Below are 17,951 nucleotides of genomic sequence, written 5' to 3'. Positions count from 1 at the left end.
AGCATCTGGAAAAAGGCCACTCCACCATCCTAGGCAAAGAAAATCAAGTGATATCAAACGAGTGGTATCAAAAGGAATCTTAGCTCTAAAACCATAAACTGTAGCATCTGAGTGGGATTTGGATGTGTCAGAGGCAATATGTACCTTTTTACTCTAACAAAAAAAAATAATCCTGGAGCCATTTCTGTGACGCACAGAAAAAAAAAATTATTTTGAAATCACACACATATATTGTATAGAATTTGCTAGGTTTGTGTAGGTCATCTGCCTCTGTATGGAATATATTATGTCATGAAGAAATTTGTGTGCACTTTTGGAATCTTAAAATATTCATATTTTCACTTTAGCGTGTATTGTCATTTGCTATCATTACCTATTTAAAAAAATCCAAACAAATTCTTAATACCACACAACCTTTAAGGATGGTGGTCTCATCTTTCAATATGTCAGGTGTATGAAAAGCATAAAATGTACTCTAGATCTTTCCCTGTAAATCTTGGTAACTTGATAGTATATACCTAATAGATCATGATAGCATACACCTGGTACCTTGGTAGCACATACTTGATTAACTTTTTTAAAGTGAGCAGCTAACAAAAATCTCCCCAATGGCCAAAAAGGCAGATTTGCAATTCACTGTTGCTTAACTTATTAGTATAATAAAATTAAAGTAAGTTTATGGTCAAAGTTTCATATAATACATTGACTGAAAAGGGTTACAGCAGTTTTGGGGCCTGCCAGTTTGCGTTGTCGCTCTGCTCCTCTTTTACTGTCCAACGCATGTGCTTGCTAAATTTTTAAGCAGATTATAATCAGTACTCTTCAAATCATAGGTGCGTATCTTTCTCTATATACACAACTCTAGGCATAATGAAGTTCCAATTCTGATTCACACTGTCAGAATGCTGCATGGAAAGCCAACAAAAACATAACAGGCATTGGCATGGTTAAGGAATGCTTAAATTTGAAGCTGTCCTTGAAGGATGTTGTGGTACTGAATGGAAAAATAATCAATTATAGTATCTATTTAATCTGTTTATTGGTGTAGGATTTTCTTATTTGAAACTTGTTTAGTCCAACAAGCCCTCAAAAGTTGTAGATCTCCCCTACTTCCTTGGAAGGCTTCTCAAGAATCTGAAAACATTCACTGAAGTCAACATCATAAAGAAAAATCTGTACCTTGTAGTTGTGATTTAAGAAATGTCATAAACAGTATAAAAGACCTGTAAAGTTTTAAAATAATCTTGCATCCATTTCGCACGTAGGCATGTCAACTTGTGCAATCACTTGTTCAGATGTGATGCCTTACCACTGACTGACTGGCATTAGAGTTTCTGTTCCCATGACCGAGGTGATTTGGGCTACAAACATAACAGACCTTACGTACAGGGACAATAACATAGAATTGCTGCTAAGGATATTCAAAGCTGAGTGGGTGGCCTTAAACTGCCAAACCTGTGTTCGCTTCAGATTGTTGGCCAAAATGTCTAAATTAGGGAACATATAATTTCTTTTCTCTTTTAAAAGCACAAAGGATTATCTTAATTATACTGAGAGATAGTGTGATTTGGGGAACATATCTAAACACCTTCCCTTCACAAAGAAAAAAAAAATTTAACAGTATAATTTTCATTTAGAGCAATTTTGAGAAGACTGAGAATTTAAAAAGTAAAATGCTTTTTCATTTAAAGTATCTTGCCCGTGAAAAATGTTAGCTAGCTCTAATTAGGAATTTTTTTTCCCTGTTTCTTTCATTTTGTCCATGGGAAAGTGTTCTTCTGTATGGTTAATTTCAGTTCTTCCTCTCAAGAACAAGAATCCTGATTCTGCTGGGCACAGGTGTGTGACCCACCGCACACTCCTGCATGTTCTGACTGCATCACTGGCATTATCTGTGTGTACAGTCAAACACATGATTAATCCTAAATCAATTTCTGTTGCCTGTTGATGCTTCCCATAGCAACTGCAGAGAGGGGAAAAATACATTAACGTGAAAAGAAGTAAGGCAAAATATCATGAGAATCTGGGGAAACTGTGAGGGAGGGGCAATATTTTAACTTTCTTTGCATTCTTTCTCTAATCCAGTGGGTTTTATACAAGCATCATTCCCAGACATATGTCAAATCTCAGCATAAGCTAATACAAATACAGAGCACAGTGGATGTCAAGAAGTCAGGTAGTGCGCTATCCTCCCTTTGCCAAGGCAGGGTTATTTATATCAGATGGATGTTTGTCTAACTCATTCTCTGACACCCCCAAGAGTCTCCAAGCTATTCTAGTTCCTCATACTCTTTACTGTGAAGAATATTATCCTGGTGTCTAAAATGAGTCTTTCTCCTTCCAGTTTAAATCCTGAAAGTTTACATCAACATGATAAACAAATTATAATCTTTTTGCCATGGCTTTTTATGTACCTGAAGACAGTTGTCACATCTCTCCCCTAGTATTGTGTTCGGTTCTTTAGGCTATGAATCTTCAGCTAATTCAATCAAGCCTGTTTCTTAAATCACGTTCCCAATTTTTGGTTGACCCTTCACCTCTGTCACTAGTCAATAGCTTTTCCTTTTGTGAAGTTTGATACTAAAAGCTATCCTGGATTTGTCTTTAGTAGCTTTCTCCCTGTAGTGAACTGCAGGCCAGCATTTTCTTTACTCTTCCTTCCACAATAAAGTGGTTAGAGAATTGCTGTCTGTTACTTCTGATGTCCCTTGTTTGTTGCAGCTTGTTTGGTGCCTTGACTTTTCTCATTTTATCACTATTTAATGTTTTTCTTTCATGTTGATCCTTGAAGATCTGAACTTGCTTCTGTTTTTAATATATCTCCATCTTTGAGATGGGCACATTAATGTCTTATTGTAATTCCTATCCCTCATCTGCATGGCACTTTTTTAATTAAAGTAACTCTAATTCTTCAGTTCCTTTCAACAGATCTAACCTTAAAATTTTCTATGCTTGGTGAAGACTGCTATTTTCCCTCTTTGCTCTTTTAAAAGTCACAAATGCTATTTTTCATTAACGTTCTCACCCAATTTGTCTTTTGTCTTAACATTCTCAAGCAGTCCCTGCCTACTGATTAAACACCTACAGAAGAGCCCTCTCTCTCTTGTCACCAGCTACAGCTTGTATCCAAGTAGCATCGCCTAGGCTTTCCAAGAACTCAGTAGACAAACTACTGCATTCTTCATTTATCTGTCATTATCAATAAGTTCTGTGCTTTGGAGGATGCTCTGGTAGCAGCTCACAAAAAGCTTTCCTGACATCATCTTCCAGATTTGATGGCATTAATCAGACACATCACAGGAGGGTCCATATAGTTGTCACCTGTAAGCACGACCAGTAGTCAATTGTCCTAATTCCTTTCATGTTCTGCATCTCTGAACACGTGGCTGAAACCCTGACGCATGAGGCAACACCTTCTTCCTACTCCATTTGCCTGCTTTTCCTGAACCCATTGAAATCCATTAAATTTTTTTTATATTATCTATTTATTTATGCATGCTTAATGATCTTTTCCAAGCACTTGTTGTCTCACATGAATCTTACCATGAAATTAAAGGTTTCCACATTCCCTTATCTAGTTTAAGCTGACAGTAGTTCTCTTCCTTTGTCCTGTTTACGGTGATGTGCAACTCTAATCATTTGCTGGTCTTGTAAAAGGTGTCAGTCAGGTCTGCAAATCCCTGTTGTTCCTGACAGCAGACTGACATCAGTAGCATACTCCACGCTTTTGGTAGTCATGCTACGTACCAAGTAGATGTGGAGCGCTCCTGAAGCAACGACCATCTTGTCTTTTTGAAGACGTTTTGTGGAATTAAATACCTAGGTCATTGTTGACAGGAATTGATTACCTTCACCTTTCTGTAAATGATTTTCAGGAAGGCTAGCAATTTCTTGAATGCACTGTATGAGCCCAAAGCAGCCATTGCTGTTGCATATTGAATGGTCTTTGTAGTTATTGTCTTTCTGATGACCTCTTCATAACGCTTCAAGCATGAGCTTGCTCCTGTGCTGTTCTTCACCTCAATTTTCTCCTCCCTCCAGAGTGATTCTTTTCAGAAGAAACAAAAAGACCATTCAAACAGGTGGAGATTTCCTTATAACAGATGAAGTCTTGCATTTCATCTTGCTCAGGTATCAGATATATTGCTTTTCCTTCCTCCCACAATCCTTCTATATGATAGGCAAAGTGGACTGAAGTTGGCACAACAGTGCCACCCGTCTGGGGAAGCTCTTATTGGTGTTGGCTGTTTCAAATGGAAGATGGGAAAGATGGGAAAGGACAAAACACAGAAAATCCAGGAACACATTCAAGTTTCTCATATTTTACCATAGCAAACCATCCTAAAAATTTTGCACATCTGTCTTCTATGCACACACAGCATAACAATACAAACTGGCCTACAGCGACAGTCCTACTTGTTCAGGTGGGCTGAGCTAGAGAACTCCGAAGACTTATTCCCTACCGTTGGTATCGAGGGTTGTGGGGGAGGAAGTGAGCAGGGTGCTCACGATCTGTGATCACAGCTGTGCAAACCAGTCATTTCAATAGGGTCTCATTTGCCTCTACTTTTCTGTTCAGATGTTTAAAAGTAATTGTATGGACAGTAATGATATAAAACATTGAATTGTTTTATTTTATTTACATTTGTTCATTAATTGTTACATTTATTCATTAATGAATTTTGTAAATATTGGTGACTCTGTTGTGTCATTTATTGGGGCCTCTCTGTGATATAAAACTGTGTTCTGATTTACTGTAAATAAACTAAACAGGCCTTTAACAAAGCAGCAGGACTCTTCCCCTCTGTTTGCAGAAGGATATTTTTTCACTAAAATTTCCATCACCCTAACATCTCCTTCAAAAACAGGTAGCTGGGCCAATATACACATGCAAATAAGGTCTGATGACAGATAAATAACATTATGATAATGGATTTCCTATTTCAAGATCATCTCTCGCTAGTACTGCAACAGTAAAAGCCATTTAGCCATTTTCCCTTTTTCCTTCATTCTGTGATTCCTTATTTTCTTTGGTGTGCAAGTATTTTCTTAAATGGTATCTTTTTCTTTTATTTTTTCTTTAGAAACATCATTAACAATTATATTTTATTTGATACAGTATGGTTATTATCCTGTATCACATTACCAGCCTTTAAGAATATGCACCAGACATTAGTCTGATGGTGAAGCATATAAACACAGAAGAACTGGATGAGGGGAAAACACATCATGATCCTGAAAAACAGTTCCCCACTGTGTTGAATGCCAGTGTAATATTGAGGGCAGCCGGACCTGCACATGTCACAGTCCTCATACCTGGATGACTGTCTACCCTGGCAGGCTGGTGAATGAGATATATGCATTACTGTGTACACCTGATAGATATCTCAGCAAGGGGCTTTTACTTTTGGTGCTGCAGCTGTGCAACTACTGGTTTCTTCCATATCAAGGTTTCTTCACCTACAACTCTGTCTTTAAGTCTTGTACGGATGCCTTTAAGGACCTTTGCCCATTGGTTAAAAAGCAACACCATCTATTTCTAATAATCAGAATCACCTAATCACCTAATCAGAATAAAATTGGAAAGCACAGTGTCCATGCAAGGGAGAAAAAATGAACTTGTGTAGTGATGTGTTAAGGATATCCATGTCCTATTTAATCTGTTGGGACTCTCTCATAAACATTACTGGAATACTCTTCACTTATTTTACTACCTGTGAGGAAGCTGTTCTTAACCACTTATTCACCTAAATATCCTATACACCCCACTGCTAACATAAAGAACCACTTGTCTCACCAGCACACAGTCCTGCGCTGCACTAGTGGTAACGTGCACACCTCACCACTTCTGTGGGTTGGAGTGGAGGTTACACTGGAATTCATTCGGAGCTCCTTGCGCAGCCAGTTTCTGGTGCCAGAGCATACTGTTTCAGTTGAACCAGTAGATTCTAATGATTGGTAATACTATTTTGAACCTTTCATATTGCAACCACCAATGGAGTACAACGATACTACCAGCTACTACAATAAAATTAAGCCTTTAGGAGAGGAAAGAAGGTCTAAGAAGGGACAGGCATGACTATCAAAGCAAGCAGGTATCTCCCTGACTCTTTCTCCCTCACCTTCACACCCCTAACTCAGTTCAGAGGATGTCACAGGTCTAATATCCCAAATACATCTATATCATCCTGTCACTGACACTCTCTAAGTGTTGTTACTCTATTGTGGGTGCAGAATTTCAATAACACACGCTACCAGTGCTTGTTTTCCTACTCCACTTTCACTGGCCTTTAGCTACTAGTTTAACATTTGCTTTGTCACCTCGTCTGTCTGAGGCTTTGTTATCTCTGCATTGTTGTCTCTACAATGCACACTTTGAGTACATCTTTTATATAACCCTCCTAAAAGCCTTTTGCCCAAGAAGCTAAGCTGAAATACTTACTTGAATGAAAAGCAGCTCTGCTGAATTAAGAAGTCCTTCTGTGGAAAAGTTAAGAAGAGTTATGTAATATGAAGTTGTTATTTCTATCTTTTTTAATAACATGAAGTTATAAAATGGTATCTCTGTTGCAAATCTTCTTAGAGGGGATAACTATTCATAAAGTAATACTATAAATTGTATAGCACTCTGCTGGATTAGAGCTACAAAACTGTTCCTCTGAAAAATGATAAAAAAATTAATTACAAGAAAATAGTTTTCTTCTAAGTTGTTTATGAGACAACTCATAAAGCTGGGATACTGACAGCACAGCTCTAATTCTCTTAAATTGTATTCAGTTTGGGTTTTGGGTTTTTTTAGAAAAAACACAGTACAGAAAAGCTATCACTTCCTGCATTCATAAAACCTGTCAGATTTTATGAGATGGATAAAACTGCTTAAAAACTTGCCAAAGATTAAGATGAATGTTTCAAAGGAACTGTTATATCGTTCATAAATTTAAAAAACCTCTGCAGCTTTTTTCACAAAAAAAAAAAAAAATCCACATAAATGGTTCTAACGCTTCATCCAGTAAATAATCCTGGTGGAAGGTGGGGAGTGCTGGCCTGTCCTGAGCCTCCCGAGTGTGGTTGGGAGTATTACCACCTGTGTTCATCCCTAACTGGATCTAAGGTTGAAGGTAAATTTTCCAAGTTCTGTATTTGAGCTGAAAATCAGTGCTCATCTTTCTCCTTTCATGAATGTATATTTTAGTCTTTTGTGCTGAGTAAATTACTGCATTTGAAATCTGAAGCATGTTTAATAGTCCCTTCATTTTCATTCCAAGACACTGGATATTATTTTCACCACTGGTGAAGCTGCTATTTATTGGCATTGCAGCTGTGCTAATAAGATGTAGTCAAGAGTCCAGGCTTCAACAAAAACAGTGTCTTGTGCAGAAGGAGTTACTGTCTGAGCTCTTGACTTCTGCACTGTGTGAGGACAGCTGAGTCACCGAGTAGAGAACAGGGAATGTGTTGGGGACCAAGTGACTGCAACAGGTTTCCTGCATGCTCTGCAATACAGGAGCACAGTTTAAGCCAGGCAGTGAATGATCAAAATAGAACAACGGAACCATACAGATAAAGGTCACCTACATCAGTTACGTTACACTTTGACTAACTTAAAATAGTTAGGGCTAGCTTTAAACAACTCATGAAGTTTTAAAATAAGGCAAATTAAGCTTATTTTTTATCCTTCAGTTATGTGACCTTTAGGATTTAAAGGTGCTCTCTATAGTCATTAACATCAGTGTCTTTTTAGAGGGGATAAAAACCCAATCTGAGGTTCTTCTACAGTTCTCTAACTGGAGGACCTGGGGCTTTTAAAAAACTGAAATATCATGTTCATGATAAAACAGCAGAAATCTGCAGTGCTCTAATGAGATATACACATTTTTACTGGAGTTGAGTGAAATGTCGTAAATGTCAGTACTTCCAAGAAGATCCACTGTGAAACGAGGGAGAGGGGAATTACCCCGAGAAGTTTGTGACATTTTGTTTGATTTGGGGTTTCTGTCACTTCTGGCTACTTGTGGTCAGAGTGTTGCAAGCAGAAAGGTTAACAGACGGGTATTAAAATACTGCGTGCAGAACAGTGTCACACAAGTTCATAATACTCCAGCCAGCAGCAACCAAGAATCAGAAGCCACTCATGGAGCTGCATGATGCTTTGCCCAGCTTCGTTAGTCATGTCTGCAGAGAGGATTTATTGCTTCAGATGCAATGCCATACTGTCTCAGCATCTGAGCTCTGAGCTGGTATTTCTGCCTGCGCAGCGTTGGCCCATTCAAAATTTGCTTCTGGCTCTTTGCGCCATGCTCCATCGTGCAGTATAGGCATGGTCTGCAACAGGGTCCTGCCTTTCACACTGTAAGAGGTCCTGTCCTCAAAGTCACCTCCTTTCAGGTAAGAGTAGGATCATTCCAGTGTCAGTAAACCACTGAATCAAAGATTTTCTCCCCAGAGCTCGGTGAGGCTTAGCGTGATGCAGAGATGTGCCTCTACATGGCAGATTTCAGGATCTGTGATTTTTAATGTTGTTTCAGTTACCTGAGGGATGAAAAATGTATCATCTAAGTAGAAGGTGCCAATGACAAGCAAATGTAAGGAAAAGGAAAACACTGAATTCTTCTGCTAGAAGTATTACAGGTGCTTTACTAAACTCCATTCAGAATCACAGGTGTGGGGGTGTGCTCTTAGGCTCCAAATTTTATTTTTCAGAAAGTTCTTTTCTTATTCTGTTGAATGGTTATTGTTGTCTCTCTTTCACTTATCCCTGCAGTGACGGCTGGGCAGACAGGTACGACGTGACAGACGGATATCAGCGTGAAGCTGTCGGTGGAATAACGATCAAGCTCCAGTCTCCTGATGTGAAATGGTTTGATGATTACTACCTACAGCTTCGGCCAGAAACCAATCACCGAAATCCATGGTTTCAGGAATTTTGGCAGCACAGGTTCCAGTGCCGGTTGGAAGGGTTTCCTCAGGAGAATCCTAAATACAACAAGACTTGCACAAGTAAGTGAATGTATTACTTCTGCTGTATAAACCTGCGTGACTGTAGGTCTGGTGTAAAGAGCTCATGTTGGGCTGATGTGGCCTGGTCTGGTGGAATAGTGAGTGGGGCTGGAAGGAAAGAGGCTAGAACTGCAGTCCTTGCTCTTTCCAAAATGACAACCACCACAATTTAAAAAGTATTCAGATCTCTAAAGAAACAAATAGATAGTGCCTCAGTACCTAACTCCTCTCTATATTGGAAAAATTTGATGCTACTCTATGACCATGGGCATCTAAACACTTTCAAAAATATTGTAATCCAAAATTCAGTGCTTCTTTTTTGAAACAGAGCTAGTCATATCGTTTTACCTTGCAGGAGCAATGAGAGAGTTAATGCACTAAAGCTACTTGAAGTCCATACAGTAATGATGATTATTTGTGTACTTCAGATAGACGACTAGCTGGTTTGAAAGATTTCATTAGCTTTTCTTTCAGCCGTAAGTCATTTCAGGAAATGCTGTTCTGAGCTGATCTTTTTCAGTAAATTGTACTGATTTTAGCAAAGACTGCCACAACATTTTGTCATTTTTGCAAAACAGTGGAAAAAAACATTTTTCCACCCCCCCACCCCCCCAAAAAAAAATGTGGTGTGTTTTTATGGGTTTTTTATTACTTCTGTTAATTACTCTTTATTTCATGAGATGCCAAGCTGTACTAAAGCAATGGACATCCTGCTGATGCTGGGGCATAAGGTGGTATTGTGCTGGGCATTAGCCCAACCACAGCTCTAAGCACCAAGGGACCTTTCCTCCTAAAAATGTCAATATCTTCCACACACCCATGAGACCAAGAAATAGCTTTAAGGATCAAAGTCCTGGTTCTACACAACACAAAACCATACCTAAGTCCCACTTAATGTTCTTAAGTCTTTCTTTCAAATTGTACAAGGTCGCAGAGGGAATTTGTGGCTGAGCTGGAAATCAAGTGTAGGAAACCCAAAATCTCAGTGTATACCTTCACCATTCAATTGACTTTTCTCTATTATTTTTCTTCTGCTACCCTTCCAACACAGACTGTTTGTTGACTGGGGTTTTATTTGTGCTATTGACAGGTACTGCATATTGAACAGTAAACTTTATTGATTTCCCCATGATAATGTAGATCTCTTCCCTGAGATGTCAGTACAGTGGGCATGGCTGGATACAGGCTAATAAAGACCTGGTTTCTACCACTGTGCTCTGTTAGCAACGACTTTTCAACTTGATGTTTCCGGGTTTCTTTTTTTTAGTTACTTTTTACCAGCACTGTGGGAATCTGATTCCCATTTTATATGAAAGATTGGGAACTGTAAAATGTAGGTGCCTACAGAGTTTTTTATCATGCCTAAAATACAATTCACCACCACAAAAAAATTATCTCAGGGGTACAGGGAGGTGTTATTTTAGACCTGAAGTCACCCGGTCATGGATATGAGAAAACTTAATCATAAAGCTTGAATAGCTCAGTTTGAACAGTACTCATCGCTGGAAGGTTTCCCACAAAGAGATCCTGAATGAGCCACACCTCAAATAGGTTGCTAAAACCTAGGAATGCCAAACACACAAGACGTGCAAGAATCGCAGTCTGCTGATTTTCAAATCATTAGCAGAGAAAAGGACTAATTTTCCAAATAGATTGCTCTAATTACGTTTCCTTCATCTTTATTGTTGTATTCAGTGCTGGGCCATGATGGCCACAGTAAAAGAACAAAAACTAGATTATAATAGTTTAAATTCCTTCTTGTTGCTGTAGGGTGGAAATTATTAATTCCATTGTGGAGTTCCCCAGATTAAGAACACCATGCACAGCAATCAATTAAAACTGCCCATTTAATCAGGATTTTCATACAGGAAGATTTTAGTCATCATATTACTCAGTCTTATAGTCTTGATTTTGATCTAGACCATCTGTGAAAATTCATATAAAGGAAATTCAAAGGTTGACCAGAAAGATGACATGCAGATTTGTTTAATGACATTTATTTGGGTTATAAGTGCTAAGACACCTATGCTGTTTTTCTCCTAATAGCCCCAGAACAAGGCAAGGGTGTACAATAACATGAAGAAATATTGAAATTAGACAACGTTGTGGATTTTCCAGCTGGAAAGACACAAATATATTCTCTGAGAATTGCAGGAGTGAGAGATTTTGACATTGGGAGTTTAACGTCAAAGTTAACATGAATTTTTGAGACTGTCATGGTAGTTTTTGTTCCTACCTCATATCCTATGTTCCATATGACTTTGAGAATCAGATCTTTATATCGATACCTAAATTCATATTTAGTACTCTAACTTCAAGCATTCAAAGTTTTGAGTCTTAAATTCCTTCAGTTCAGGCTTCCTGAATGTAAAGGTGATACCTGTTCTTGATGGTCACAAGCATTTCATAGACTGTCCTGACAGTTTCTGCATGATGATGAAAATATTAGTGCTGCTTCAGATTTATCCTGATAAGAAGACAGAATTGTACCCTTTAGTTTATCTAACTGAATACATTCTCTTCTCCAGCAGCTGCATTTAAAAAAAAAAAAATTTGCTACAGGTATTTCTTGGGATTCTAATTAAAGAGGTTGAGTTTGTTGAGAAATGCTGGAGTACAATAAATATCTATTTTCACACCAAAAGACAAGTCATTCTTTACTTCTTGAGATAATGATAAAAATATAAACATAAAGCTGATTAGTGTTGATAGATGAGGTCATTATTAAATGAAGGTGTCAATATAGGAAGCAATAACCATTACTTTAGTGGGGAAAAAAATGGATTATTATCCAAAACCTGCTTTTAGTATCATGAAAAAATAAACAATAGTTAACAGTATAAACAAATTATTTAAACAGCAAGAAAATAAGCACAAGGAGATACGGCTGAAATATGAACAGATAATTGACTTCACCTGTGCCCCAGGTATGAACTTAGTTGTTTAAACTTTTGTATTTACTTTGCTGATGATACCTGGTAGGCTACACTTACCTCTGTGACAGAAAACACATGAAATCATAAGTCAATGAATCCAGCTCCAGTGACTTTTGAGGGTTTTTTCATTTTTTAATATAATCTATCCATAAACAGTGCCAAGTAGGTATTATTATGAAATAAAGACATGATTTAGTAAAATATGCTTAATAAAACTGTGAAATCAGCCAAATAAAGAGAATCAAAAAAACAATCCAAAATAAGTTTTTCTCCATTCATTTCTATCTAGCACTAAAAAGTCTCCATCCATCCACCCCTTCACATACGCTTAGTTCACACTGAAGTGAAAATTTTAACATCAAGCACAACTTTCATTGCAGATTTGAACATACTTACTTAATCTAAATGGGTGTCACTGCTGTTGCTAAGTACATTGAATTTCTGCCCAGCTGGAGCACTACAGAAAGTGAGAAGTTTGCAGACTTATCTGACTTGATTTTCAGTGTAATCAGTTCCATGCCACAGGAGAGCTGCTACAAGCCACCTCTGAACACCAAGAGTCGGCGGAAAAAGTTAAAATGCATCTTTGAAAGGAGACACATAATGGCCTCCAGACACTAGGGGTTTTACAAGAATTGGATTTGGCTTCTCCTCTGGCACCAGTCAGATATCTTTTTATTATCTAATGCCACAATTTGGTAAAGTTCATAAATAGGTGTGCAAGTTGATCCAGATGAGTAACTCCATTCAACAAGCATCTTCAGGTCATAAAAGGCTAATCCAACCCTTTGGTATTGATTGTCTTTGCACCTTTGAAGACTAGGTGTGCATGTGCTTGCTTTCTTACAGACAAGTGTCCCTACCAAAACCCAGATTCCTAGCACTTCTTCCTCCTGGTGAGGATGCTTTACAAATGCATTTTAACATAGAACAGAAAAAAAAACCCAAAGCAAACAAAGTATGTTGTGAAACTCTGGCTCCACTGACATTAGTGGATAAGTCGTGTATTCAGGGTCGTCGGGGCAGAAGCATATTTATTACATTTGCCAGTCTGTTAAATGCATCCTTTTGCTTCTGCTGTGTAAAAGCCAGAGGCACGGATGGAACAGCATTTTTAAGGTGTTGCTTAATCACAGAGCAAAAAGAGAATACACAACCCAAGTATCTGTGTTCTAAGTGTAAGACAAGAAAGAGAGAAATAAATAGAGGCTGATGCTGATGAAGCATTGCAACATCTTAGTTTGACTGGCAGAAGTTACGGACTTCAGAAAAAACTGGTAGTTTCATTAAAAGGCGCAATAGAAACAAGATTCTGAAGGAAGGTGATGGGGTGATTATGCAGGTATTTACAGCAGGGTCCTGACATTAAATACTGTGGTTCAAAGCAGTCAGGGACAAAACAAAAAGGGAAATGATGGAGGCTGAGTAATCACAGACAGAGATCAAGGACAGACAGAACACAGAGGGCACTGAAATTGCGGAATGCAACTTAGTTCTGACATGCCTGGGAGCAAGTAGCCAGTGGCAGGAAGGAAGAACATACTCAAAGTGATAACATGGAAAATGATATTTGCAGTAGCATTCCGAACAGGTCTTAGCTGGATGCAGAAAGCCAAATCTTCCATTCATGATTTAATCACGTGGCTTCTCTGAGAAAAAAGCACTTTTTCCAAGGGCACAAAAATTGACATAGAATAAGGATGACCAATATTTCTCCAAGCAATTAAGAACAGGATTAAGAGTGAAAGAGTTTATTTGTGGAAAAGAGATTAGGGAGACTTGGGGTAAATGTGAGAAAAATTTTGCAGCTAAAGGTACAGAAAGGCACATAAAATGTAAATGCAAAAATTATCTACCCGTTTGCTGAATCTCATCCAGCTCCAACTGCTTTTAGTGAGGTCAAAAGGACCCACAGAAAATCCCAGAGTTTTGGCTGAACAGAAATTTGGTTTAACAAATGGTCTTTTTGAGTTTCCAGATACTACTGAGGAATAAAACATCACTGCACTGAAACATGCTAATAACCACTTGGTTAAATCTAAGCTCAAATGCCAAAGCTGGTTTAATCAGAACCTAGCTGATAAAAAAAGTAAGTACTGTGAGAATGGAAGGATATTTTCTCTATTTCAAGGAATGTGTCATATTTAAAGGCTATATTCACATTCCCCAAACGTGGCATTCCCACACTTTTATTTTTAAATAGCAAATGAAAACAAACCAGAATAGATTAAGTTTAAAATCATTTGTATTTCTTAAACAGTGAATTAAAGGGCATTTTAATACTGAATACATCCTGTCTGTCACTCAGTTTGATACTTGATATATTATGTCTCATGCTTGGGCACTGGCAAGCTGAAGGATGGTCCAGCCCTCATATTTATGGCCAATATTTCAGATCACAGTATCACAGAGTCACAGAATCACAGAATCACAGAATGGCAGGGGTTGGAAGGGACCTCTGGAGATCATCTTGTCCAACCCCCCCGCTTGAGCAGGGACACCCAGAGCAGGGGGCACAGGAACGCGTCCAGGCAGGGTGTGAATGTCTCCAGGGAAGGGATCCCACAGCCTCCCTGGGCAGCCTGTGCCCCTGCTCTGGCACCCGCACAGCAAAGGAGTTCTTTCTCATATTGAGGTGGAACTTTCTGTGTTCCAACTTGTGCCCATTGCCCCTTAGACTGCCGTTGGGCACTACTGAAAAGAGCCTGGTCCCATCATTCTGACACCCACCATTTAAATATTTATAGATATTGATGAAATCCCCCCTCAGTCTTCTCTTCTCCAGGCTGAACAAACCCAAGTGTCTCAGCCTTTCCTCATAAGGAGGATGCTCCTGTTCCCTGATCATCTTCGTAGCTCTCTGCTGGACTTGGTCAAGCATTTCCACATCCTTCTTAAACTGGGGAGCCCGGAACTGGGCACAGAACTCCAAATGTGGCCTCACTAAGGCAGAGTAGAGGGGGAGGATAACCTCTCTCGACTTGCTGGCCACATTCCTTTTAATGCACCCCAGGACACTGTTGGCCTTCTTGGCCACAAGGGCCCAGTGCTGGCTCAGGGTCACCTTGCTGTCCCCCAGCACTCCCAGGTCCTTCTCAGCAGAGCTGCTTTCCAGCAGTTCAGCCCCCAGCCTGTACTGGTGCATGGGGTTGTTCCTTCCCAGGTGCAGGACCTTGCACTTGCTCTTGCTGAATTTCATGAGGTTCCCCTCGGCCCAGCTCTCCAGCCTGTCCAGGTCTCGCTGGATGGCAGCACAGCCGTGTGGTGTATCAGCCACTCCTCCCAGCTGGGTATCATCAGCGAACTGGATGAGGTTACACTCTATCCCATCACCTGAGTCATTGATGAATATGTTGAACAGGACTGGACCCAGCACAGACCCCTGTGGAACACCACTAGTGGCAGGCCTCCAGCCAGACTCTGCTCAATTGATCATGACCCTCTGAGCTCTGCCGTTCAGCCAGTTCTCTGTCCTCCTCACTGTCCTCTCATCCAACCCACACTTCCTTAGCTTACCTGTGAGGATGCTATGGGAGACAGTGTCGAATGCCTTATTGAGATCAAGGTAGACAACATCCTTTGCTCTCCCTTCATCGACCCAGCCAGTCACGCCATCATAGAAGGCTATCAGGTTGGTCGAGCATGATCTTCCCTTGGTGAATCAATGTTCACTATTTCTGATAATCTTCTTGTCTTCTACATGCCTGGAGATGACCTCCAGGATGAACTGCTCCATCCCCTTTCCAGGGACGGAGGTGAGACTGACTGGCCTGTAGTTTTCCAGGTCCTCCTTCTTGCCCTTTTTGAAGATTGGAGTGACATTTGCTTTCCTCCAGTCCTTGGGCACTTCTACTGTCCTCCACGACCTTTCAAAGATGATAGAGAGTGGCTAAGCAAGAACATCCACCAGCTTCCTCAGCACTCGTGGGTGCATCCCATAGGGTCCCATGGATCTGTGAGGATCCAGTTTGCATAAGTGATCTCTGACCCAGCTTTTCTCTGCCGATGGTAAGTCTTCCCTTCTCCAGATTTGTTCTTTCTCCTCTGAGGGCTGAGATACTGAAAGCCAGCCTTAGCAGTGAGACTGAAGCAAAGAAGGCATTCAGTAACTCCACCTTCTCTGCATCCTCTGTCGCCAGGAACCCTTCCTTGTTCAGCAGCGGGCCCATGGCATCCCCAGTCTTCCTTGTACTGCAGATGTATTTAAAGAAGCCCTTCTTGTTATCTTTGACATCCCTTGCCAGATTGAATTCCAAGTGGCCCTTGGCCTTCCTTGTCGCATCTCTACATACCCTGACAACATTCCTATATTCCTCCCAAGTGGCCAGTCCCTTTTCCCACATACTGTGAACCTCCTTCTTCCATTTGTGTTTCTCTAGAAGCTCTTTGCTCATCCATGTGGGTCTCCTGGCTCCTCTGCCTGACTTCTTCCTCCTGGGGATGCCCCCATCTTGAGCTCGGAGGAAGTGGTCCTTGAATGCTGCCCAGCTCTCTTGGACCCCGCTGCCTTCCAGAGCCCTAGCCCATGGGATTCCTCCTAGCAGGTCTTTGAAGAGGCCAAGCTGGCCCTCTTGAAGTCCAAGGTTGCAACCCAACTCATAGCCCTGCTTCTACCTTGCAGTATCCTAAACTCGACCATCTCATGGTCACTGCAGCCAAGGCTACCCCCAGCTCTCACATCCTCAACCAGCCCCTCCTTCTTCGTTAGGATAAGGTCAAGTAGCACATCTTGCCTCGTTGGCTTCTCCACCACCTGCATCAAAAAGTTGTCCTCGATGCTTTGCAGGAACCGTCTGGATCATGCATGGCTCGCCGTGTTGCTTTTCCAGCAAATATCAGGGTGGCTGAAGTCCTCCATGAGGACCAGGGCCTTCGATTACGAGGCTACTTCCAGCTGTCTGTAGAAGGCTTCATTAACTTCCTCTTCCTGATCAGGTGGCCTGTAGCAAATGCCCACAACGGTGTCACCCTTATTTGCCTGCCCCTTAATTTTTACCCACAAGCTCTCAACTTGTTCTACTTCTGTGCTAAGGCAGAGGTCGATGCATTCCAGTTGCTCCCTCACATAAAGAGCAACTCCCCCACCTCACCTTGCTGGTCTGTCTTTCCTGAAAAGCCTGTAGCCATCCATGACCACATTCCAGTCATGCGAGCTATCCCACCATGTCTCTGTGATTGCAATGAGATCGTGGCCCTGAGACCGCACACAGATCTCTAGTTCCTCCTGTTTATTCCCCGCGCTGCGTGCGTTGGTGCGCAGGCATTTCAGAGAGGTGCTTGAGCACACAGGTTTACCCAGAGGGACGTATAAGGACCCACTACAGCCATGCAAACCCTTGAAGTGGTTGGTCTCCTGGTTGCCATCACATGAGGCCACTACTGCACCTTTATCACTGCTCAGGTTGTCCTGTCTTATTGCCAGTATGTCCCCCTTGCCCCGAGTCCCTCAGTTTAAAGCCCTCCTCACCAAGTTTGCGAGCCTGCTGCCAAAGATTACCTTGCCCCTTCCATACAGGTGGAGTCCATCCCTCCCTAGCAGTCTGTGGTGGTTGAAGAACATCCTGTTGTCATAAAAGCCAAAACCGTCACATTGACATCAGTCATTTAACCAGGAGTTAATTTGTATTATTTGCCTATTTCTAGTCACCCGTTTTTCTCCAATGGGTAATATGGAGGAGGAGATGACTTGGGCACCAATATTTTTAACCTGCTTTCCCATGGCTTTATAGTGTTCCTTAGTTCTGCCCAGATTCTGGCTTGCAGCGTCATTGTGGCCACATGGAAGAGTAGCAGAGGATAGTAATCAGTGCTTTTGACAATTTGTGGCACCCTCTCAGTGATGTCTTGGATCTTAGCTCCCAGAAGACACAAACCTCTCGTGACTCCCTGTCAGGTTGGCAGTTGGGTGCCTCAGTGTCTTTTCACAGAGTCACCCACTACGAGCACTCATCTCTTCTTTTTGCGGTATCCACTCTGTGCTGCTGGTACAGTTGCACCTTGTGGACCTTGCTCGTGGGT

At 40.8% G+C, this 17,951-nt stretch overlaps 1 protein-coding gene across 2 annotated transcripts in view; it reads left to right on the top strand.

Annotated features, from left to right (window-relative positions):
* The window catches only part of GRM5 (glutamate metabotropic receptor 5), a 279,688-nt gene that overhangs the window by 203,426 nt on the left and 58,311 nt on the right, over window positions 1-17,951 (top strand). For both annotated transcript variants that reach the window (XM_075080938.1, XM_075080945.1), the window contains exon 4: window positions 8,762-8,997. In XM_075080938.1, the coding sequence (XP_074937039.1) occupies window positions 8,762-8,997 (236 nt within the window). The remainder of the gene's footprint in view (window positions 1-8,761; window positions 8,998-17,951) is intronic.

Source organism: Phalacrocorax aristotelis, chromosome 1 (assembly GCF_949628215.1).
Source record: "Phalacrocorax aristotelis chromosome 1, bGulAri2.1, whole genome shotgun sequence".
NCBI classification, from domain to species: Eukaryota; Metazoa; Chordata; class Aves; order Suliformes; family Phalacrocoracidae; genus Phalacrocorax; species Phalacrocorax aristotelis.
The sequence above is the reverse complement of the archived record's forward strand: the minus strand, read 5'-3'. Positions and strand labels throughout refer to the sequence as shown.